The sequence below is a fragment of the Pipra filicauda genome, unplaced genomic scaffold (assembly GCF_003945595.2).
Source record: "Pipra filicauda isolate LSUMZ 115617 unplaced genomic scaffold, ASM394559v2 scaffold314_size1190085_pilon, whole genome shotgun sequence".
Taxonomy (NCBI): Eukaryota; Metazoa; Chordata; class Aves; order Passeriformes; family Pipridae; genus Pipra; species Pipra filicauda.
In genome coordinates, this window is record NW_024104437.1 from 1,015,937 (window position 1) to 1,040,727 (window position 24,791).

Below are 24,791 nucleotides of genomic sequence, written 5' to 3' on the forward strand. Positions count from 1 at the left end.
ACACAAGGTTCTACTTGTGGATAAGGGTAAAACAAGGACTTGCAGTACTGTAACATGCTTGTTACTGTCAAGAGAAAAAATTTAATAAGTATTTTTGAAGTGATAGTGAACTTGGTTGTTTGTTTTTTAATCAATTTTCCTTTTCCTACATCCAATCAGAACATCCAACTTGATGGAATTCCATCTAATTCAGACTTTCCAAGATAGCTATGGCTCGCTTCAGATCATGAAGAAGCTTCTCAAAAAACTCATAAGATATTTTACTGACACAAATCTGACTGATATCTTATCAGATGATCAAGACTAATCAGCTCACATATGTTTCAAAGTTTCCAAACACAACACCAAGTGTTATATTTTCACAGCAGTACTAACAAAACCAATGATGGCAAAAAGCACAGTTATTGACTTCAAATACATGACAATATGATCAAAAATTTCAGTGTGAAAGGGGCTGAGTCCAAGACTGTTCCAATTAAATTTTTTGGAAATTTAAGAGTACTACTAAGGGGGGGGGGGGGGGGGCGGGGTGTGGATAGTTTTAATTATCAAATTTAGCATCTGAATTATTTTCTTATCAGAGAAAAATTGCTTCTGAGTAGCAATTTTTTACTCTGAAATTTGACTACTGGGGGGACTGTTGAAAGTACTGGTATCTGAGCAGGTCTTTTCTCATTTCATTTAATTTCCATACTTAGTATTATTTTAAGTACATTTGTAGTTCTATACATTACAATATGTATAACTCTATGGTAAGAGTATACAACTACTATAGTATATCATATATGCATTCTCTACATGGTTTCGAATCTTTCTATCAAATCCTAACAGAAGTTCTAACCCTGTAAGTCTCTTTTCAAACACTGCATGTCTTGTTGTTGACTTTTTACGTTATTGTTTCCAGCAGGGCAAAGCTGGCAAGTTCACAGGAACACACATTCAGGATTGTGTCTGAGCTACTTCCCTATGAATACTGTGCTTGCTGCCAATCAGATTAACTTTTCACTGTGATGTTACTGGCAAGCCCTGCTTACAAAGGCCTCGGTAACTCAATTCATTCCAAACACTGCTTGAAATGAGAACAGCAATTGGACAACAAAACCATGAAACCAAACCCTACAGAGCACTCCAGCTCTTCAGAGTATTATCAAAATAGAATAAATGAAACACTTCCTCTTCAGCCCCGTAGTATCTCCTATTTAACTAACAGTAATATATCCAAAGTAAGCACGTTATTTTATTTGGAATTGTTTCCACTGGACATAATTAAAATCCTTCACATGTTCAAGATTCCACAGTTACTGTACCATCTGCAGGCAGAGTAAGATCTGTGAAGGAACCTTAGAATATTACATTGTATTTAATAAAGTTATTTGAAAAATTCCTGCATCGGAATCAGCTTTTAAACTAAGATACATACCAGAACGCTTGTTTGGTTTTTAAGAGAAAGCAAACTAAAAAATTTGCAGGGAAAATCAGACATTATATACAACAGATACTACACAACACCCTCGGAGAAAAAAAGGGAGTTTTTTCAGAATAGCAAAAACACTGTCTCAAGTAAGTCTCAGAGTTTTAAGAATCAGGTTAAAGCTACCAAGAAAACATTAAATGGCATATGTGAGGTAAAAGACTTTCCTAAACCAGTTAATTCCCTGAAGGCAAATTTCCTAACAAATGGACAATAGCAAATTAAAGTACCAAATTTTTAGATACAAAAAATTTTTACCTATGAGACCTTTTTCCCATCAAGCTTTCTGCAGAAATACTCAAAGCTCCATCCAAAGAACAACCTTTGATGTTTGTCCAGGTTTTTAATGTTTGAATTCTGTAATATACTTTTGAGATAAGCAGACTTGACCCGCAGACAGTATTCCAGTTGCAAGGTACCCACACAATGACATTACGTTCCCTGCTCTTATTAGTTTCCAAATAATTGCTAAAACTCTATTTCCTTTTCAACTTACTGATTACAAACCAAGATTATATCCAAGAAAACTCAGAACTCGAACTCCATCACTGCCATTCAGAGTTAGTATTTCTCCCTGTCTCACTTCCATGTACATTACCCACCCATCATCTATTTGCTCTTGTTTTATTACTCAGCCAGCAAATCTCTCAAGCTCTGCTACAGAAAGCACTTGCCTTTGTTACAGAAACAGTATCAGTTTGTTGTGCCACTGCCTTACTCATGTTCTGGAATACATAAATAAGTAATATAGTAATAGGCAAATGAAAGACCTTTTGTGATTCTATATAAGAGCACAGACACAGGTCAAAAGAAAGTCAAATAACCAGAAGATACAGTAGACTGATCTACCTATTATTTTATGACCAAAACTCAAGTAACTAGAAATCCCTTATGTACAAAGCTAATAAATCTGCACATTCCAAACCCTGTCATACTCATTCCTCAGGAAAAAAAATTCATATATCAGCTTAATCAAACTTGTAACTAATAAAAGCAGCATGCCCTATCGATATTTCATTTAGTCCACAGGCTTCTCGTCATGACTTAAGATTCCAGAAGTGTTGCATTAACTGATATAAATTCTTAGGGGTTAAGAGAAGGATGTATGCCTTTTTTCCAAGAATGAAAAACATTACAGACTTCCTAGAAAGCACAGTATAGAACAGCTAAACCCCTAAAACTAAAGCAATGCTTGTTAATAAAAGCAGATTTAAAATTGCTTCCAGATATTTCACAGGGTCCTGAAGTTACTACTCATACTCCCTTCAGAGACCTGAGGAACCTACAACAATTAGGTACTGAAGGGACAGATAGAATCACTGAATACACAAAACACAGTCAGGGATGAAGGATGATACAGAGTTCTGGACTGTGGGAGAGAAAGAACATATTGATTCAAAAAAGCCACTTTTCATATAGTGCCCAGTAGACGACAAGAAGACATACCTAAACATAAAATAGGGAAAAAAACTAAAGGGGACGTGAAATTTAAAGCTAAAGTACAGAAAGACAGAAAAATCCTCAAATACTGTGATTACCAATGAAAAACACTATTTTTTCCACTTCTTTTCTCCTTTATTAAAAGGATAGAGCACGAAGCTTCCTGAAAAAGGCATTTTAAACTCATTTTTTCTTTCCCCCAATACTGCAAACAGTACTTCAACACGACATCAGAACTCAGTAAGATCATTCACTGCTATTCCTGCTCAACTCTGTCAAGACTGTTGGGCCAAGTCAAGGTAGAAGCAATGTCATTCAATACCCAAGTCTCAGGTGAAGAATCCGATTAACACCTATTTCCTGCTTTAAAATTGGGCCCAACACCACACTGGGGGGAAGGAAGAAAAAACTTCAGTAAAGGTTTTCCCCTTTAGGGAGTTTAACCTAAACATAGATCAGACAGAATTCACCGATATACACACTGTGTGTGTTAATTTATTTTTATTTGTATGCAAACATATGGGTACATATATTTGTATACAAATATATGTATATGTAGGCTGGAGTTTTACTTTTCACTTGCTCTTCAGCACACTGTTTAAAAAGCAATTTGCAGAAGGTCAGCCTTTCCACAAAATTTCATTTGCTGTCAATATATCAGAATTGGGTTAAACACTGACAATTCAAGCAACAGATCAGCTGACAACTACTGTCACCTCACCAAGGTAAGGGCACATTTCACAATTCAATATTGAGTTAAGAGTCCTCCATTTCATCAGGACTATAATTCTTTCCATTTCTTCCCCCACTGCAAATGCATTTGGTGTGTATTGTAAGTGTTCCTATAATAACCTGACTCAACTTTTACAACCAAGTCCTCAGTGTAAATTGAGTATAGACCAGCTGTCCCTGCTCAGCAAAAACCATTTGCAGTTCAAACAAGTTCTCTATGTGCCTTAACACCACTGAACACTTATCTTTAAGAACTAGACTTCACAGGAAAATCTTGATCAGAAGGTAACAGCTACAGCTGATTGAAATTCATATGGGAAAGACACATACCACTCCATCTGCAATCTTCCAGTCTGCACAACTTTCATATTTTTGCAGTTGCTTTTCAAATAGTTGTGCTATGGCTCGATGGACAAGTTCATACTGCTCCTACAATAGATTACCAGAAAAAAATTAGTGCAAAAGACCTTAACAAAGAATAATGATATATTATCACATTCATTTTAAAACAAACTATACCTTTGTCTGCACTGCAGAATGCCTTTGTGTCCTCATTTCCTGTATTAAATTAAATACATTGAATTCTTCAGGTATTTTCTGAAATACAGAAGCAAGTCAATTAGATTAACATAGCTGATTGCCAGAAAAACAATACAAAAGCTGTTAGACATCCAAAACCAAGTCTAATTTCGTAGTTAAAGCTAATCTATTCTCTCCACACTGCAACCCTAATTTTTTTTTAAAAGCAACTCCAAATTGACATTTGATTTAGACCAGAGGAGAGCATTTCAAGTATTTTCAAAATGAGACATTCAAAGTCATTAATATGATGCTTCATTATCTAAAAATCCCAGAATGAAGTTATCCCTTCATATTTGAAATATCAGTCTTCAGGAGCTGCAACATAATCAGAGAGACTAAGAAAGTTGAATTTGAAAAATCACTTCATATTGAAATATATTTTTTAAAAATTGGAATTTTAGTGACCTTTTTAGATAAAAACTCACTGTTAAAGGAAAGTAAGTTCATACTAAAGCATGAATGCAATGAAACTAAACATCCAACCTGTCAAGGGAGTTCCAGAATGTCATAAACATTTCACTATTTTAGAACACTTGGAAGCTCAATCAATCACAGTTATGCAATTACAGAATGCCACAAAACTTTTAAGATTCCTTACCCCAGCTTTAAGTAAATTCCATGTATAATCTATGGCACAGATGGCTCCCGTTCTTCCACACCCTGCACTATGAACATAAACAGTTATGTGTTAGAAATTATTTTAGTTTGTTAAAAACACACTCTAAGCTTTATATTTCCAGAGTCCACACTAAAAAAAAAATTATCCAAATCCCTCAACTATCATTTTAAGCTCACTCAACCTGACACTATGGTGTGTCTTAAAAACAAACAAACAAAAAAATCAGCAGCGCAAAATGCAAAATGGAGCATTGAAGTTTTTAATGCAAGTTTTTCATAACCATTTGGAAGAGCGCTCACAAAAGATGCTTCAGTGCTGACAATTTTATTGCTCTCTCTTTCATCACACTATTACCAGTTACCACAGTAATACCACGGTAGTTAGCTTCAACGGTAGGGATCTTGCCCAAGTTTAATGACAGACATGTTAAATGGCAGAACAGAATATATTTAAAGACTTCTTGCATTTTTCTGATTTAGTATTACATCTATATTTTCTGCTTTTTAACTAAAAAACATAAATATCAAAGTTATAAAAATGGCAATCAACTATCACATTTATTTTTCCTAATAGCATGAATTCCCCCATTTTACACATGAAGTTATTACTCATGCATATCTACTACATTATAATTACACTGTTGTAAAGAGCCAACATTTACAACTATACTGACATTCAAGAGAAACAGGACAAAGTGAAATAGATTTCAGTGCTAAGTAAATTTTTTATGGGTTTAGATCTCAATTACTTAAGAGTGACAAGTTAAAAAAGAATGCAGCTAAAGTCAGTACACTTCTATGCATTTTAGGAGAATAACTAAACTCTAAAGAGTTTATAAGCCCCAACAACTGACATTTCCTGGCTTACAAATCTGAATTCATTATTTTCCTGACATAATACATGAACTTTTGTTGCTTTAAAAAGCATCAAGTATCATAGGCAAAAATTTTCCAGATAAATTATCAGAAACTGTGAATTCACCAAAGTATCTTCACAGTAGTTCAGTTTCAAGTCCTTCTGTCTGCCAAATTTCAGGTCAAGGATGAAATAGTTGCTTAGAAGCAAAGACTTCCCAACTGGAAACTACAGTCTGCCCATTAAAGATGTTTTTTGTCATATTAAAAGACAGAGTTCTTAGTGATGCACCTGCTCTGTAGTCTCTCCTATTGCGAATGGAGCTTTCACTTCCATAACTGATTTGCAATCATCTTCAAGGTCTATTTTGTCCTCATGAGGATTTACGTGTCTTAAGAACCACAAAATGGTTTCCCTTTCAAAGGCTCATTCTTTCTGATTGATATTCTGTCTTAAACTGAAATAGAAGCAAAATCTCACTGTGGCATCAGCTTTAAGAAAATGAAGGCTGTATGATTTTGAATTAAGTTTTGAGTCAAGGAATTTTTTTAAACTGAAGTAAACAAATAAATTCTGATTTAGAACCAAACTAATGCATCTCATACCAAAAGCCTAGACTTCAAAAAACAAAGACGTACATAAATTTGAAAAATAAATATATTTAATACCTGCAGTGTATGCAAATTGGTACATCTTCATGTTCCTGGTATTCTCTCATCAAGCTGATCATGTCCAGAATAGAATCAAAAGACGAAGGGACATCATGGTCAGGCCAGTTAACATAATGAAATTGGTAGACACTACGAGTCTCCTAAGGGAGAGGCAGGGAGAAAGGCATTAATGACAACATACATTTGAGAGTGCATGAAAGAAGTAGTTCTATGAACCTTCACTTATTCTGTGGACAAGCAAAGTCATTTACTGTATTAAAAATACTTACAGTTTATATTACTTTGAAAAACAAAAGAGGAATTCTGAAGTAGTATTTTGAGGGCTGCTAATGCATAAGAAAATGAACTATGGGACAGTTCAGAGAAGCCCCTCTATTACATGGGATAAAGGACCCACAAAACTGGACCACGTTAAAAGATTCTACGTCTTTGCAGTCATAAACTTGCAAAGGGAGAAAGAAAGGGAAAGACCACATGAAAATTTCTTTTTCTAACTGTACTTTAGTAACTTACATTGGGAAAGAAAAGGCAGGGGGGAGGGAGGTGTTGTTTTGTCATATTACAAAATACAGTGTGTGTGCACGTGCTCACACTCAGAGAGAAATTAAGAAAATGAGAGAAATAATTAAGACTGTATTTAAGTATGGATCATGCAACAACAATAGGTACACTTTTGTTCTAGTAACATGAGCTACAATAGTACTAAAGACAGGGTAGGAAGCAGGCTTTAGAACAGCCTAGTTACTCAGCTACTTGAATCCCTGAAAATCCTCTTCCTCATCATTATCCAATGATAATGATATCCACAGCTACCAGTAGAACTGGTAGTCAGTTCTACTGCACCTTTCCACGCTGTGGTCACACCTCTGGATTGCAGTACACCCTTCAAAGTAATGTACTGGAGGGTATGAATTTTCTGATCAGTGTTACAGGCTACAAGTTTCAAGACCTAAGCTACCTTCTATTTAGTTATTTAAGAAGCAACATAGCAGCCTCTTGAGCATGGAAAGTTATCTATTTTTGATGCTTGACTTTTGCCAGACCTGTGGAAATGCCATAGATAGTAAAAACCAGAGACAATGCAGCCTAAGAAAACCCACATTTTAAAATCCAGATGATTATGTAAAACCAAGGTCATCAGAAAAAAGGAAGAATTACAGCTGCCTATTAAGGTCCATCAAGAAATTTCATTTAATTACTTTTAAAAAGACCAGTGATTTTTCACATTAGCAGAACTATCAGAAAAAACATATCTGAATTTGTTTTTTATATGAAAATTGAAAATTAAAAAGAATCTTCTTAGTCCTTTTTTTACTGCCACTTTTAAGCTAAAACACCAAAGTTCTTTCTTGAATATAATCAAGCTTCAGTCAAACTGATTTCCTCTTGACAATAAATCAAAGTGTAGGGCAAATTCCAACAAGCACACAGACTTTACCCCAAAAGGCGCAAACTAGAAGAAACAGGATTTTTTTTACAAGTTTGACTGAGTTTGTCATCATATTTTCAATTGGATTAAACAGTGAAATTCTCTTAGGGTGGCAGAAACTTTTTAGTTGTTACCATATGGTCTTCAATAGCATAAGACACCTTAGGATAAACAAGAACATACATAAAAGACAAAGAGTTTCACTACTCTTCCCTTATATACTAAGCTTACAACATCACTTCTAAACTTTATGATTTATACACATGCAGAGTCAGCATGTAAAGAAGTGAAGATATTTTTATGAGTTTCCACCATTGTATCTTTTTAGAGACCTTTGAGCAATCATTGAAGGTCAGACCAGAAGTGACCATGTACTTACATTTTGAAATTCAAGTAATAATGTTCTAATGAAGTAATCTGTTCTTGCTTGCTCAGCTTCCTAAACACAAGAAAACAGTAATGAATTGGGGGAGGGGAATCAATATGCAGCATACAGGATATAACTAAAATCTCCAACTTTAAACTCAGATGCCCTTTTTCAATTTACTGGTTTTGTATCTATGATTTCCTCAAGAGGGCCAATAAAAACATTAACATACCAGCAACTAAGTTTGCTACATAACATGTGTGAAAGAAGTTCCTTTTACGTAAAAATGTGAGTTTTGAAATGAATGTCTAGTCTGCTCCTGAAATCATCAATAAATCTTGTAAGAATATTTCTAAGTATCTCTTTTGGTTTATTTCTCTATACTTTTAATTTAGAGATTGCCTTCCACAGCCATCTCTCTATAACACTTTTGCTGTGTAAACTTCAGCTTCTTATCACTATCCTGTGTTATCTTCTTTAATTTTTTTCCCTTTTCATTATTTTCAGTTAAGGGTGCATCTGAATGAATCATTAATTATCTTGGTTGTGGTCTAAAAAGCCTGGCTTCTAGGCTCACAGAATTTTCAAATCTGCCTTTGGAATACTAAGGAAAGTTTATACTGCAGACATCAAACAATATTATTGTACTTAAAATATCAGTAACATCAGAATTTGAAGATGCCTTGAAAAGCTTAGCATTACAGCTACCCACAGAGAATTTAGGAGATTGCATATATGCTTTAATGTATCTCTGTCTCCTACTGGGAATTTACCATTTCCCATGAACAATTGCAACACCTTGTGGGTTTAAAGGAGATGGTGCATAGCAACAGAGCCCAGGGACACTTGTGGACCTACAGGTAATACATTCTCAGCTGTGGCCAAGAAATCAACTACACCATACACACAAACACTTTTCTCCAAAACCACTAGGTACAGCGAAAAAACCAGCCAAATTTAAATCAATTTAAGGTAGGAAAAGGCTACTCAGACCTTTTACAGACTAAAATTTGCAAGTATATATATTTCCTGACAAGATGAACTTGAAGTGTACTTAATTCTTGGTAGACTATTTCAAAGTAGTATTAACAGCTCAATAAACTGGCATGTTAGCTCTCTCTGAACACCTTAAAACACTTCAGCTGGAAAACAGCAGCAATTTCTGTCCAAACCCACGTAATTTATTTAAGGAGAAGTAAAAAACAGTTTTGAGATCAATCTGGAAGGGATCAATTCCACTCTTTTAGACTATGAACAGCTAAGGCCAATGATGAACTCCAGTGTAAAAAGTTCCCAGTAAGATCAGTCACACTAAGGAGAGCCATGCTCATCACTTCAGTGCCATGTTTCATTCCCACCCTAACAGTAACTAACAGCACAAGGTAGACATTGATTAAACTACTCTGTGGCAAGATTAAAAATAAAGACACGGGGAAGTGTTTTCTTCCAACAACATGAGGCCAACGTCAGAAACAGCAGGTGATAAAAAGCAAAACTCAAACAAAAAATTTATCAAATTAATCATGCACTGCCTGATCTATAAAAGTATGGACAATCCAGAGACACACTCAACTAAGGAAGTCTGTTTGTCCATTGCTAGAACCTGACAAGTACAAGGAGAAGGATCATCCTATACATGGTTTCTCTGTTCTCTTCCCTTAGGTCATTAGGCTGTCATTGAACACAAGAGATGGGCTGGATGGACCTTGGTTTCACCTGGAATGTGATCACAGCCCTAAGAGCTACAAGTTGGACAAATAGGCCAGAAACACATTTAAAGCAGGAAGGAATAAAGATACATAAACAGGTGTGGAAAAAGGTAAATTGGATACTATCCCACACCTAAGGAATGCTGATCATTTTGATTTTGGTGGCTATGGTCCCACATGCCATATTCTCACCCATACCCTGAGAACCTCACAATTAATGGAGTCAGTTTCTGCTATTTCCTTTTGTAAATGGCAATTGCATCATGGCTTCTCTTACTCTCACAGTTATCCCTTAGGAATCCTTCAGGAAAAGACTGAGACCTCATGGTGACCCACTACTCATTTTTGTTTTGATTTTAAAAGCAACAATTTCTCATGCACCTTCAGAACGTGCAAGTCATCACAGACAAAACAACTGCACGAGTATTTGATTTCTTGAGTATGGTACAGATATTCAAGACTACATCATGTAAAGCTGAAGAAGTAATAACTACAACGATATAAGACCAAGGCACACAGGTCCCCTACTTTAAAAAAAGGAAACAAAACAATCGTGGGGGGTTCAAAAAAACCCACACAGCTTAATTGTGCACATTCCTTTGAGAATCCTTGTGTAAAATTTAGTACTGAATGATCAGAAAAGCACTTCTTTTATAATATAAACCATTTGTTGAACATTTATTTTAAGGTACAAAAGCACTAAATCCTTACAAAATTAATTTACAAAGCTTCATACTTACACAAGAAACACGAAATGGTCCAAAAGTTACAGCTGCTTCTCCATACAGAGGCCAGTAACGCTCACATTTTTTCTGTTAAAGCAAAGAATTCTGATTTAATTCATGCGTAGCACTGAAGGATGATGATTAACATAAGCAGAGCAGACAAAATGATAACCCCGAATGCCTTATTCTGGACTTCTTTTAAGATAGTAAAATAACATTTCTTTTGGATAACAAAAGGAAAACAAAACCAAGACCCCAGATGACCAGTAAGTACAGCCAAAAGACACTATGTAAATTAGGACGTGAACTTCACGTCTGCCTACACACACGCACAAGCTTGCATCAAACAGAGGGGAGCAATGAAAGCTTAGTTTTTTTCTGAAAGCTGGGAATTCACAATTCTGGACCGTTTTTTTTTTTCCTTCTAAGGTCATAAGAGTAAAGCAGAGAGATTTAAAAAAAGTTGTTTTTGCAGCTGTATCAATTGACAGGAAATTCAGAAGGACTCAGGATTTTGATAGTTGGCCCACATCCCACAAAGAGCAAGACACGTTTTTTCCATAGTGACATGACCAGAAACAAACCATTGGTACAGTTTTGTGTACAAACATATATTTCACTGAGATGACACCTAAATAATAAAGTAACACTACAAATGGAGCAAAGAAATGCAGACTCATTAACTGTTTCCTATGGATAGAAATGTAAGGATAGGCATTCTCATTCCATCTAACATATTAATATTATTACAGTTACGGATTTGGCATATGAAGCTTCACCAGTATTGCCCCACACAAGCACAATTCATTCAGTTTTGCAGTTAGGATACATACCCTTCCCATTTCAAACTCTCGACAGGCCATTACAATTATCTGAAAAGAAAAAAAGATGTTCCAAGTCAGCTGGTTTTAGATCAAGTAACTTCAACCAACACTTCCCTACTTGCTTCTATCAGGAAGATACTGAAACTCCTTAATTAGCTACTACAGAAGAGACTAATTAATACTCTTTTCCTACCTGCATAGGCATGCTCTGTTACTTCTAAAAAAGTAACAAAGTTTCATCCTTCGCAAAATCTACATCACTAATACAACATATTAAGGCTACTTAATTCAAATTCACTGTAATCCTGTACAAATTTTATTTATTCAGCCTGAATGTAAACTCTAAACTTAATCATAAAAATATAGAATCATTTGCCAACTGGAAGAAACATAGCTATATTTGCTTAAAGTGATACAGATGGCATAAAATAGGAGCAAACCCCCCAAAAAAGCACCCAAAAAAGGACCAAGAATTAAAATTCTTAAGTGAAGCTATTTTTGATACATTACTGTGAATAGTACAATAAAAATGCACCAACAGGTAAGCTATTTGTTACAGTAAGCCATGATTTAGGTGCTTGATAAAACAAAAAAATATTTTCAGAAATAATTTGTTGAACATATGCAATTTTAACAGTATTCCTGAAAATAGCTGTTTGTAAATAAATAGTTGTAGAATATACAAATCAGTAAGTAATCCCAAACTAGCATAAATAGAAAAGTAAGTGGGGTATTTTGCTTCACATGCTGCTTCTGTATTTGATTTTGTCAGTCCACATAAAGTCAGAGTTGTAAGGTCTCCCATGGGACAGATGTAACCAAGCAAGAACCTATTCATAAACATGAAGAATTTAACATTCATTCAATAAAATTATTACTTTGAATTTACATTGTTAAATTGAATAAATAATATTAATTACATATAGAATGCTATTTAAAATAAAAAAAACAAGATTTGGGAAGTAAATGAACAAGATCACTGTCAATATTTTTTGGTAATGAAAGTCAACTTGGGCAAAAAATAGACAATTGCTATGCTATAAGGTAACACCCAGTTTTTCAGTAGGTACTTACAGCCACATTGTATTCCCATATCATCCTCCAGAAGTCTATGACTGTATTGGCTAAGGGTCCCTGCGTAGCAACGTATGCTTTTGGCCCATGGACTCCCTGGGATTGCACAAAGGAACCATTAATGTTTATAAAGAAAATTTATCTGCACTGAATGAAAGAGGCTTTCCATTATAATAACGTAAAATTAGAATATCCTTTTTTTGATATACAGCAGGAAGGGTGAATATCAAACATGAGCCCCAATTACATTAGTGGGAATTTTGCTGGTCATCTCAAGGGGGCCCAAGATTACAACAGCTACAGCACTGCCAAAGTCTGTCGCAGAAAACAAGTTTCTGTATGTTCTGTTCAGATTCTGAAGATTCCCTATAAGTCCTCATTTTTTTTCTTCAAACATTCAGTAATGAAAATTTGAAAATCTTTCTGCTAAAAAGCATCCTGTTGAACAAACTTAAGTTCCCTGCTCCCACTAATACATTTAAAAAATACAAAGTTTTGAAATTTGTTTAATATAAATCTTGAAGAAATTAATATTCAGCCTTTCAAGCTAAATATTCAAGCAGGGAGAATTACAGGAACACCTGTTTCTGAATAATAAATGCTGGGTAAAAACATCAGAATAAAGTACAGAGACAGCTCAAGACATAAATACTTTGAAAACAAAACTGGCTTTTAGTCAAATTCTGGCTTCTCTTTTAGAATGTTAGTCATAATTCCATTGGCACACTTTTGCCATGAACAGCAAGAAGTGTGTATTAATATACACATTTTGTCAAACACCTCATTTATAGTCCCTAAAAACAGTCTTAAAATGGGGTATTTTTATCACTAACAACTGCATCTGAACACAACAACTGCATCTCAATTTTCCTATGGTATAAATTTCCAATTTGCTTGCCTGCCACTTTAAAATAAAGTATTTTATATTTTCACTTAAGAGTAATATCAAAGCTTTAAAAATTGTGTTAGAAATGGCATCATGTTTGCAAATTTATTCAAGTCATAATAAAAGAATATCTTCCCTCACAGCTTTAAATTCTCATTTTATACTCTAATATTAAAACTGTACTGACACAAAATAAAAGCCAAAAAAGAATTCAAGAACTGTTAAATCAGTAATACATACCTTAATGAAGTTTGCATTGATGTAGTCTGAATCTTGTGGGGGAGTTTTTAAGGTCAGTTTAACTCGGCTATGATCAACTAAAAGGAAAATAATGGTTTTTTTTAAACAAGAATTACAACACAGGTAAATGAGTATGTAACAGTAAATACAATATATATACAGTACATTAAAGAACATTTCCCAAAGGTTAGTCACATAAGCAAGTCAGTTCATTTAATTTATGAATAAATCAACTCAGGTAGAGATAAGCAGAGCAGCTCCTACTGCTATGTGGTGCTTCTGATGCTCAAGTTCACAGGGTACCATCTCCTGGAATTCCAAGAATGCATCATTACAAAGAGTCAAAAATCAGTTAATCAGAAGCTATGAAAATTGTAGTTAATTCTTGCTACACAACATTACCACAGATTATGACGGTCAGAATTAAAGGCACACTTATGGAAAGCAGAAAGAATAAAATGCCAGTGCAGTTAATGCAGCTGGCAGGTCTTAAAGTCTCTGCCAAGGAGTACTTTGTCAGGTATTACAACATGAAACTTGACTGGGATTTATTGCTCAGGCACAGACTGACCTCTATCCACCAAACACTGGGCTGGGCACTTTGCTGGGGCACTTCTGAACTAGAAAGTAGTTTAAATGATTCCTTCATTTAAAGTGATTCCTTCTTTTAAAATGATTCCTTCATTTAAAATGATTCCTTAAATGATTCTTTCATTTAAGGGGTTTTGACATGTCAAGTTTCTGCCTCAAACATTATTGACTGACTCAGAGAAAGCTGCTTATCAAAATAGCAGCTCTTTGGAGATCAAAATCCTCAGCAGTCTTAAAAATAGCCTTATTACTTGTTGATAGAATAAACTAAACATTTTGGTATTCTTTTTGGCATTGAAAAAAAAACCCTGCATCTTTAATACTTGATTGTTACTAAAAAGGGGTAGGTGGTTGGCAGGTTCACCAGTCCTTCCAGCTCTTGTTGACAACAATACTTCCTAGCTATGACACAAAAATCATTCACCCTATCTCTACAATAGAGGCTCCTTTAGTCATAAATCCAGATAAGAAAAAATTATCTTCAAATGGGGGAACAGAAGTATCTGCAGAAACAGCATCTGCTCAAGCAATTTAGGCTACTTTCTGCTCCCAGGGTCAACTCCTCAACCACAGAACAGCTGCTAAGCATTTGATTAGACCTAAATTCAAGAAAAAGAAACAAAGAACAAATACATTTCAAAAAAGCAAATATGGTTAAGTTGGGGGTTTTGTTTTGTCAAAACACCACTGATAATAAAACAATGAATCATGGCCACAAGAACTACATGCTAAGAGTAACTTCTATATAAAAAGGTCTTTCAAAAAACTTGCAAGATGGTGAAATTTTTCTGCCAGACTTCTTATAACATGCAAAAAAATATCTGTGTTACAATGAAAGGCTTCCTAAAAAAGCACAAGACTTTTAGATCACAGATTCTAAAGACAACACACTCACATAAAGGTCTAGAGAAATCTAAAACCCATTAACTGTATTACACTCTGATACATAGAAGGTTAAAGCAAGAACACTCTCTAAGCGTGCAGTACTGTCACAAGCTTTATACTAAAAGCTGCTTTTAAGTGGCAGAACAGACTAATTAAAGTAGCAGGCTAATGAGGGATCCTATCTTCCCAGCCCAGTAGATCCAAAACTCTAAAGCAGTTTTCAAATGTCAACATTTCCAGCCTGTCTTTATGTTCCACAGCTCAGCTGCTACAGAGTTTTAGGTCTGGAACAGAATTCTCCAAGAAAAAATCCATTGCAGGTTTCAGCTTCAGAAGATTAAGTGCTTGGATACTGTCATGTAACTTAAAGGTTCAGTTCCTGATGACTAATTGGTTCTTCAGGTGACCAGTGAACACCATGTTTCATTTAACTATCATTTAAGATGGTTTAGTAAACTGTAACAGAAACATGCATCTTTTACTCTGAAGCCAGTGTTGAGTTAGAACCAATCACTCTGGTAGCAGTAGCAATTTCTGACAAACATAGCCCTAATCTCTGATTAAGTTACAAATGTACATTCTTTCCTGGATTTACGAGAGATAGGTAAAGTATCATCACCTTTCTCCTGGTTCTTCTCATTTCTGTCAAGCTGGTCTCCCATCAATTTATTGCCGAAAACCTTGGATGTTTGAAGACATTCTCACTGTATGAGTGAGAACTGAAAATATGCCTTCAATTTTCCTCCATGTCAGCTTTGAGGTTCATTCATTTCCCCACTGTGAGCTGCGATCCCAATGACTCAGGTTTTATTTTCATGCAGATGAAAGATATGCAGATCTACTGCTCTAGTTGCAGCCATTCACTACTGTAGTGCTACTGTCTCCCCAACAGCCTGGGTGCTACCATGATTTTGCTGTTTTGTTCATGATCTACCAAAATGCCAGGACAGAAGAAAGAGTATAACCACTGCTAATAAGATGACAATAACCACTTCCTCTCTCTTTTCACTCCATCTATTAAACACTTCCTCCCAACTAAAAAAAACCCGAAACAAAGACAAAAACATCAATGATATTTAATTATTTTGCTGCAGTTCAGCTCAGTGACACACTACTCTTCAAGATGTGATCTATGTTATATGTACATCCCCCAGTGAAATCTAAACACATCCGTATTTCCTTCTCAGCGCAGCAGCAAGCACCATGCCCACCTTGCTAAACAATCTAGGGCCTTGGCTTTAGGCTAAAGTTTACTGCTTGAATTGTTGCTCCAAGCACTAATAAACAGTAAAAATTTCAGCACTAGAAAAACCCAGCACACAGGTATACAACAACCTTAAACACAATAATTCACTGGAGTTTATTACTAGAACACATTTTGAAAGTGAAAGCTAATGATGCTTAAAACCATTTTCTACTGCAAACTAGTTGTAAACCTCCTAACAATTCAGAGAAAGCTGAGCAGAGCAAAATATACCTGTTGCTGACCTGGGAAGCGTAGAAGCCTTTAAACTCACTGTCAGCTGTTCATATCAAAGGGCATGGTAAGAGCTTCGGAAATGCACGGCCTCATGAGCTACACAAAGTGAGCTTGCAACAGACAATCTTGTCATTTCAGATCACTGATCTGTTATATCCACACATTGGTGGTTTTAAAATTTAAATTCTGTTCTGACTGCTTTCTATGACTTTTCTATGCCTACACATTAACAGAATTTTATTTAGGCTCTAGCAAAATAGAAACTAAGTTAATCCAGCATTGAAAGTTCTTCAACACCATTTGTAGGATACAAACAACCAAAAAAAGATCTACTTTACTTCAAACTTACAGAGTTTTAAGGCTCTGTAAAATTTCATCTGGAGTTCATGCAGTTTGTTTTGTACCATGAATAATGTGCTTCTAAGGAAAAAATACATTTAAGCACCTTGCAAAGTTCTCAACTATTCTGAGCTGAAATGAAAGTGCTGGCTTGATATGGCTTCAGAACCAGCACTTTTATCTTCAGGTGATACCTCTCTCAAAATATAAAAATGTTCATTCACTTTGCCTTCCGAGTTAAAAATACAAATTTTAAGAAGGTTATCTTTCAGTAAATTATCTCCAATTTTGCCTTTCAGTAGTAACTAAATAGTAAAATTCAAAATACATGAAGAATAACAAGCACTTTCCTTTGTCTTCTATTAACATGTAAATCAGACTTACATGGCAATATATCCTTGTATCTATTCTTTTTAACATTTTCTTCTTTTTCTCCGGTGGCTGTTGGGTAGATCTTCTCTGTTCTGTATTTTGTTGATAATCTTCTTAATCTCTGAAATAAAAGATTCATTTTAAAGTCTCAACAAACATCACAAGGTATTAGTTTCATTGATGAAGAAGGTCACTCAGGAAAAAAAACCCTCTTCTCTTCTTTTACAATATTCACTGTGATGAAGTTTAAAAATCTAATTATCCAGTACTTTTAGCACATCAGCAGTTTATAACCAAGCTGAAACTAGCTCTATACATCATGAGACATGGAACTTTGGAAAAGCCACTATACTTGTCTCTCAGGTACAAGGTACTTGCAATTAAGATGAGTGACAGGAGGTCTGCTGTACTCACAACAGTATGTATTTTTTTTCCCCTCCATCTATTTCAAATCCTAGAAATTTGAGAGAGTCAAAACCTCCGATAATAAAGACCCTGCCTTTCAGAAACCTGGGAAATAACAAGAGCAATACAGCTTTTATCATCCCAAACAAATTAGGCCTGTGCAACCTGAAAACTGAGGAGGAAGAGAAGACTGTAAGTTCGCTTTGGAAAATAAAAAATACAAGAATAGTCAGCAGTGCTTGTTACTTCAGATTGTGCAGACATCCAGATTTAAAAAGGTACACTAAAGAACTCAGAAACTTAACTCTAGTGGTTGCAAAACCAGCCATTCTATCGACACTGACATGGTGGTGGTGTGTAAGACTATCAAGAGGAAGACTGAACACAGCTTCAAACAAGTTTAGCATCTCCAGTGAATGGTATTCCGCACAAGTAGAAAAATAGAGGTTGTTCATGATTCCCTCCCTCTATATTCAATGCATCGTTATCATCTTGAAGACTCAAAACATCCATGACTTGTATTCTTTTGGGGAAGGGGGAAGTTTTTTGCTAGTTAAAAATGTAAATCTTGTTTGTCACTGACTATGCAAAAACATACAGGCAGAAGGGCATTGTAAATAAGATCATCTGCTTGGAAAGCCAGTTTTCTTCTTGAATTCTTCTAAAACTATTAAAACACTTGGGACACTCACTGCACACTTCAATTAAAAAAAAAACACCAATTTGGCAACTCAAGTCCCCCAATAATCCATCAAGCAAAAGAGAAAAAGAAAAAATAACATAAAATTTAGCATTTCTCTTGCATATAGAAAAACATTTTCATGAAATTTATCTGGATATAGTAAAAAAAAAAATCAAATTATCTATGCAAATGTGGATAAAACTTGGCACTAATTTAGTTGAAAAATACGTGTCTAATAAACCAGAAAAGTGGCATTTACAGAGCCAAGACAAATGGCAAGGTAAATTAAGATAAAAAAAAAAAAGGTACATGAAGTAGTAACAGTTTTCAAATTTTTTCTCAGATTATATCCCTGAACACTAAAAAGAGTAACAGAATTAGCATTAAAAAACTTGCAATATTAGTCAGTGAAGTAAAACCAGTAAATATCTGGAGATAGGGCAGTAGGTCTCTGACCACACAGTGACCAAAGTGCTAAATATATTATCTGAAAACGTTGCTACAGTGAGGAACAGGAAGATGCAATTCTTAACAAGGCACATAAACAGTTACTGGAAGGCTCCATGCAAACTACACTCATCTTTGCAACACTAAAAACAAATTCACAGCACAACCTGTGAACACAACAGGCAGAGAAACCTGGTTTGTAACTCAGCATGAAGAATACCACTGCACACAGAAGACACTGTCCAATGTAACGCTGACCTTTCCTGTGTCAAAATGAAAAATGCCACTTGTGCTTAGACTGAAAGCAACCAGGAGTCTATAAATAGCGAAATTAATACACATAATTCAGCTATATCTGCTATGAACTGTGAGGCTGAGATAGGCTATAAGCCTCCAATTAAGGGGGGGGGGAAGCAAAGAGCAACAATGATACTTTCCACACACAGTCACCAATATGATTTTGTGTATTGTTCCACATCTCAACGTGGTTGTGAGTTTTAGAGAGGGTTTTTTCCTCCATCTTACTTATTTTTATGGGACAAATGTCATGACTCTGCTTAGAAAAAAGTAAGAAAGAAGTTTAAAGAAAAACTACCTCAACAAACCACGACTAGAAGCAAAAGTTATTTTGCATGAGAAGGAACAAGCTTGAGGAAGTCAGGTTAGGTAACAATAAGCACATGAGTAAGATGATCCTTTTTGCTTTAGCCCATTTTAAAGGCATGCAAAAAAAATACTTTCACAGGTACAACTTGAACCTGCTGTAAGCCAAAAAGGCTTGAGTGACTAGTATTGACTCTCATTTTCTAGAAAGAGATGCTATGAGAGTTCAGCACTGCCTTCTCCCCTGCATGATCTACCCTCCCCTACTCTACAACCTGCTAAACAGACCAGAAAGGAGGATTAGCATAGGCAAAGGCAAAGGCTCAAAATGAAATACAGATTGATTTTAACACACATCTGTTCCTAAAATACTTCAGGACCCACGTTTTTAATGCATGTTTGCCAGCTGTTTTGTGACATGGGTAATAGAAGATATGTAAGTACAGTCCTGAGAGCAATCAAAAAGAGTAAGGAGCACTCTTTACAGTTTATAGTAGTACCCCCTACATAGAATAATATCTACTTTGTGCTTTGGAAGAAGAAGAATTGACTAAGGAGTAAAGGAAGAAGTTTTAAAATTGAACTTTGAACAAACTATCACAGGAATGGAAAAGTGCCAGACTCAGCAGAGGATTCCGCCCTACACACAATAGAAAATTCCTGTAGAAAGCTATTGCAGTGTGCTCACAGCCTGCTGGGGGATGCACAAGATCCAGTGCTTCCTAGGTTACAGCCCAGAGTGACCAGAAGGAGGAGAATGTACTCAATAGCAGAAAGGGGGTAATGACAGGGCAGAAGAGGAAAGAATTTTGTTCAGACTGTTGTAAGCTGATGGCAAGACAGCCAGCAAGATCCGTCACAGTCCAGTTTCACGCTAATTTTTAATAAACAACTGTCTACAGTACAAAGCAGCACTCATTTGGGTTAAGTCAGTAAAGTGCCAAAACGCTTCCAAGAAGATACTCAGACACCAACAGCAGGGACAGAGGTCCCGCCTGGTGCCTCTGCAGACAATACTGGGCGCTTCCGTGACATGTCTGTTCATTGGAATTGCTACTCTGGTACCACAAAAAACTTCACTGGTATATTCTTTAAGGAATAAAATGGTCAAAAAGTTAAGTATGATGAACCATAGACATGCACTTAAAGAACTACATTCACGAGGCCTTTGGTTCCATCCTGATTAGAAAAGCTCAATTTTAATTCTGCTTATTCATTGTGTGACAGAAGTGGTTTGTGGGGTGATGACAAACACTTACCACATGTGACAGTGGGGAGATAAGTCTTTGAAACAACTTAAGTTTCAGAAGCATGCTTCCAACTTCCACAGTGGTTTTATAGTCTCTACTACAAATCTACTTTAGTATTTTTTAAAAAAAAAGACAAACCAGCTTTTCAAAGCCAACTTGTGGAATCCTACCATATTAATAAGAACTCTGTCCAATCAGTTCAGGAAATACAGATCTCTGACTTTAATTGTCAATTTATTTATCTATTTAACACTTCAGAAAGCCTGTAAAGGCACATTGCCTAATACCATAGAAGTGCTGTTTGTGACTTAAAGAAAGCATTTATATAGCCTACTGAGATTTGAAGAACTCACTTCAAAAGCATAAACCTTATTTAAGATACTAAAGTTCTTGTGACTCCTTTCCAGGCTTCTTTTCAAGGAAAACGCAACAAATATTTCATCAGTTTCACTTATCTCAAATCCTCAATCTGACTCCTAAGCCTTGTCTGACATTTCTAATTGGCAAAACATCAGATAGTAAAACAGTGATGTTCTTTTGAATCTCCTTTCTGACCATACTGAGGGGCAGTAAATACAAAAGTCTCAAATGCCACTCCTACAATACTCCAGGACACCCACAGTTCATTTGCCATACTCTTCAGGGACAGTTCTGGCAGTGATCTTCTGAGAATGCACCAATCACACAGGAACATATTTTGTTTTGCAAAATTTGCCTAAGGGCATTAAGAAATACTCAAAGAAACAAAAAAATTCAAGAAAATCTTCCACAAAAGTTACCTTAAAAATCAAAGCATAAAAGAAAATACTAGGACACACTTAAAAAATGTTGTATTAATGCACTCATTTCATGAAATAAGATAGCTATTTCTATCATAAGGTAGGCATTTTATTTTTCTTACTGACAAGAGGGGAATAAAAACCACAAGAATTATGTTCAACTGTGGTCTCATTTAAATAATTTAGATAAACACTACTAGGGCAGAATAAATCCCCTAGTACTTTTATACAGTGAGAAAAATGTACCTGTATGGAGCAATGTGAACCAAATTACCACAGAAATGTCCAAATTACTTACTATCTTCTGATTATCTCTGGTCAACTTACAAAGGTCTCTGATTCCATACCTATGAACACAGAAATGCCAGAGAAGCCTTTGGCAGCAGACAGTTCAATGCAGACTTAGAAATAGCACTGCTCAAATGGGGCTCTGACTTCCTAAAACTGCCTTGGTTCCACAAGTATTTTAGCTTCAAGTCCCTGCAAATCCAACTGGAGATTTGCTACACCACTTTCTTATCACTGAGGGCTCTGGGAAACACGGAGAGTAGCTGATGGTAATAAACCCAGCTGGAGAATGGACTGTTCAGGAGTGCCTCTGCAGCTCTGGGTTGCAACAGTGAGGAATAAATGACCACAGTGAGCTGGATTTCCTTTAGTCACTCTGCCAGAAGAGCTGTGTGGGATTCAGTTGGGCTGAATCAACCTCCAACTGGGATATCACTGGTTAACTTATTCCCCTGCTAAGTAGCACAAATAATGGAGAGTTTAGTATGATTTCAGGTATCACACTTTGCAGTTTATGTTGGTATATTAAATGCTCTGCATCTGTTGTTGCAAATAAACACAGCATGAAAACAGGAAAGACCTACATGCAAAAAAGTGTCCAAAGAGTCCAAGCTGGCAACTAAAATAGTTATCATACTTAGCACATACATATGATACTATAGATAAAATTACTTGAAAACCAGTATCCACTTGTGACCCATGTCAATATTTCCCCATTGATTCCTGTCAGCTTTCAAACAGCAACTGTTTGTAACAATTCCTAGCCCTCGTGATGGCAGGAAAAAGCCTTCCCAAGCGCTAGTCCAGCATAAACAATGAAATGAGAATGAGCCGGTTCTGTAAAAGCTTCACTGTATCTCAACATTCACAGATGGCTTTGGCTGCAAAAAAAAACCAGGCTAGCAGTCTCTACTTAACCTATTTCTCTGAAACAAAGCCCTGAAAGGAGATTTCAGGCTGCACTGATAGAGGAGTTTCCATTGCCTCAGCATTTTCTTCTGGCAACACCTACTAACTCTCAAGCTTCAGGTGCTCCAAGGCTGAAGTGGCTAACAGACAAGCCTGATAACTACAGTGCCTTGGGAGCTCTGTCTTCTGTGTTTCATAGCAGGACAACGATGGATACAAAACCCCCACTACGTTCCAGGAAACTTGTGTGAACCACATAAAAGAAGAATCCTTCCAAAATTAGCCAGAGAACCGAGAACAGCATCATTTCAGTATTAGATGGCATACTGTATTCTATACAGGAGTTGGGCTTTGATGATCCTTGCAGGTCCTTCCAACTCAGGACATTCTATGATTCTACAGTTCTACAACATCTTAACTTGGATATTTTCTCAGGAAAGAGGGGAATTCATGTTATTGCATTAATTGGAGATTTCTAGCCAGTAAGAAAGCTTCAGTCAATGAAGACAAAGCCAGTACATCCTCATGCAGAGGATGTACATCAAGACAAAATGACAGTACTGCAAGCAGCCAGTTAGGGAGTATATCCTACTTTCTACAGTATCACATTAAAATTAGAAACAGGTAAAAAAACCCAAACAGTAGCTTACTCTCAAGAATTACGTATTGTCAGAGTAATTTTCCATCTTTTCAAACCTATATTTTCTGTAAGAAAAGTGTTAGATTTCAGACACATCTCCCACACTGCTAATAATTAAAGTTCACTTATCAAAGACATTATCAAAATGTGGGCTGATTGCTTGAAAAGTCTCCTTTCCTCTCCCTCGTTTCTAAAACTGTTTTTATACTATCTGCATGTTAATCCCAGTCTAACCTAGCAGTACTATCAATTATAGTTGCAATTAATTTATGTTCAGCATAATAGTTAAACCACATACCTACTGCCAGTTATGGGCTAGTTTCACAAGGTTGGAGAAGACTAAGTCAATCTGTGGTTTGGTGACGAGCAAGGAAATAAGCAAACAAAGCAGAACATTAAATTACTAAAGCACAATCAAGTTCTAGTTAGTAGGTTACTAAATTATGTTCTAAGATATTTTAGAAAGTTCTGCAGCACGCTCATTAAGAATTGAGATTATAACTTTCCATCTCTGAACTGTACCATTTCCTCAGCACACTCATTTTATTGCAGTGGTTACTGTGAACACAGTACAAGTGAAAACGTGCAGGACAACAAAGCAGAAACAGTTAGTTATAAAACTATGAGTGAAGATCACAAAAGTTTCCATTAGTAGGAAAGCACGTGATTAGAAAATTGACTGCTCTGGGTTGAAAGCTGGGAAGCATCTTGATGCAACACCAGGAAAGGTTAACATTAGCACACACTACAAATAACAAGCTTCTTAAGAGTGTTAAAGCAATTCCAGAACAACTGTTGATGATTCAAAACAGAAATAAGCATTAGATTTCTTGCAACAAGATGATTTTCTGACCGCATCATATAAACCCAAAAGCACTTATAGAAACAAAACTCATCACCAGGGAACCTCCTTGCTTAAAATCATGATTTCCAAGTTACTGGATATTTTCCTCTTATTCCTTCCATACTAGGTTTCATGCATGCTGACAGCACAAGTATATTAAAAACATCACATTTAATCTCAGTTTTTCCTTTAAGACTTTTTTTGAACATATGCAGCTCTTATTTGTCTTATTTTGCTATGTGATTAAAAGGGAAGATGTCGCTAAAGCACATATACTACAATATACCACACCAAATAGTTCTTGAGAAAGTTTTTAAGCTAGCTGACGAAAATTTCAGTGGAATCAACCAACACATCTGAAAAAAATCCAGCAGCTTGTTACTGAAGAAAACAGCTACTAAATGTAGTAAGAAAAAATTGTTAATTTTGTAGCCTATAAAATATGCCATCTTTCTATTTAAGGGCTTCTATACCAATCTTCTCACTGATTCATTTTTCACAAGCAATTGAATTTAAAAGTCAAGATGGTGACTAAAGACTTGAGTTACCTTCATATAATTTTCTGCAATTTTTCAAGGCAACAACACCATTCATTTAAGGACAAGAGAATTATGATTGTTTCTTTTGTGAAAAAAGAATTATTAATATCTAAA

The 24,791-nt window shown here is 35.7% G+C and overlaps 1 protein-coding gene across 1 annotated transcript in view; it reads right to left on the minus strand.

Moving 5' to 3' along the window:
* The window catches only part of PTPN12 (protein tyrosine phosphatase non-receptor type 12), a 70,136-nt gene that overhangs the window by 20,833 nt on the left and 24,512 nt on the right, over window positions 1-24,791 (minus strand). The window contains exons 2-11 of the mRNA XM_027730018.2: window positions 17,304-17,412; window positions 13,625-13,701; window positions 12,499-12,594; window positions 11,434-11,472; window positions 10,616-10,687; window positions 8,179-8,238; window positions 6,368-6,510; window positions 4,824-4,890; window positions 4,163-4,240; window positions 3,974-4,072 (exon numbers count right to left, since the gene is read on the minus strand). Of these exons, the coding sequence (XP_027585819.2) occupies window positions 3,974-4,072; window positions 4,163-4,240; window positions 4,824-4,890; window positions 6,368-6,510; window positions 8,179-8,238; window positions 10,616-10,687; window positions 11,434-11,472; window positions 12,499-12,594; window positions 13,625-13,701; window positions 17,304-17,412 (840 nt within the window). The remainder of the gene's footprint in view (window positions 1-3,973; window positions 4,073-4,162; window positions 4,241-4,823; window positions 4,891-6,367; window positions 6,511-8,178; window positions 8,239-10,615; window positions 10,688-11,433; window positions 11,473-12,498; window positions 12,595-13,624; window positions 13,702-17,303; window positions 17,413-24,791) is intronic.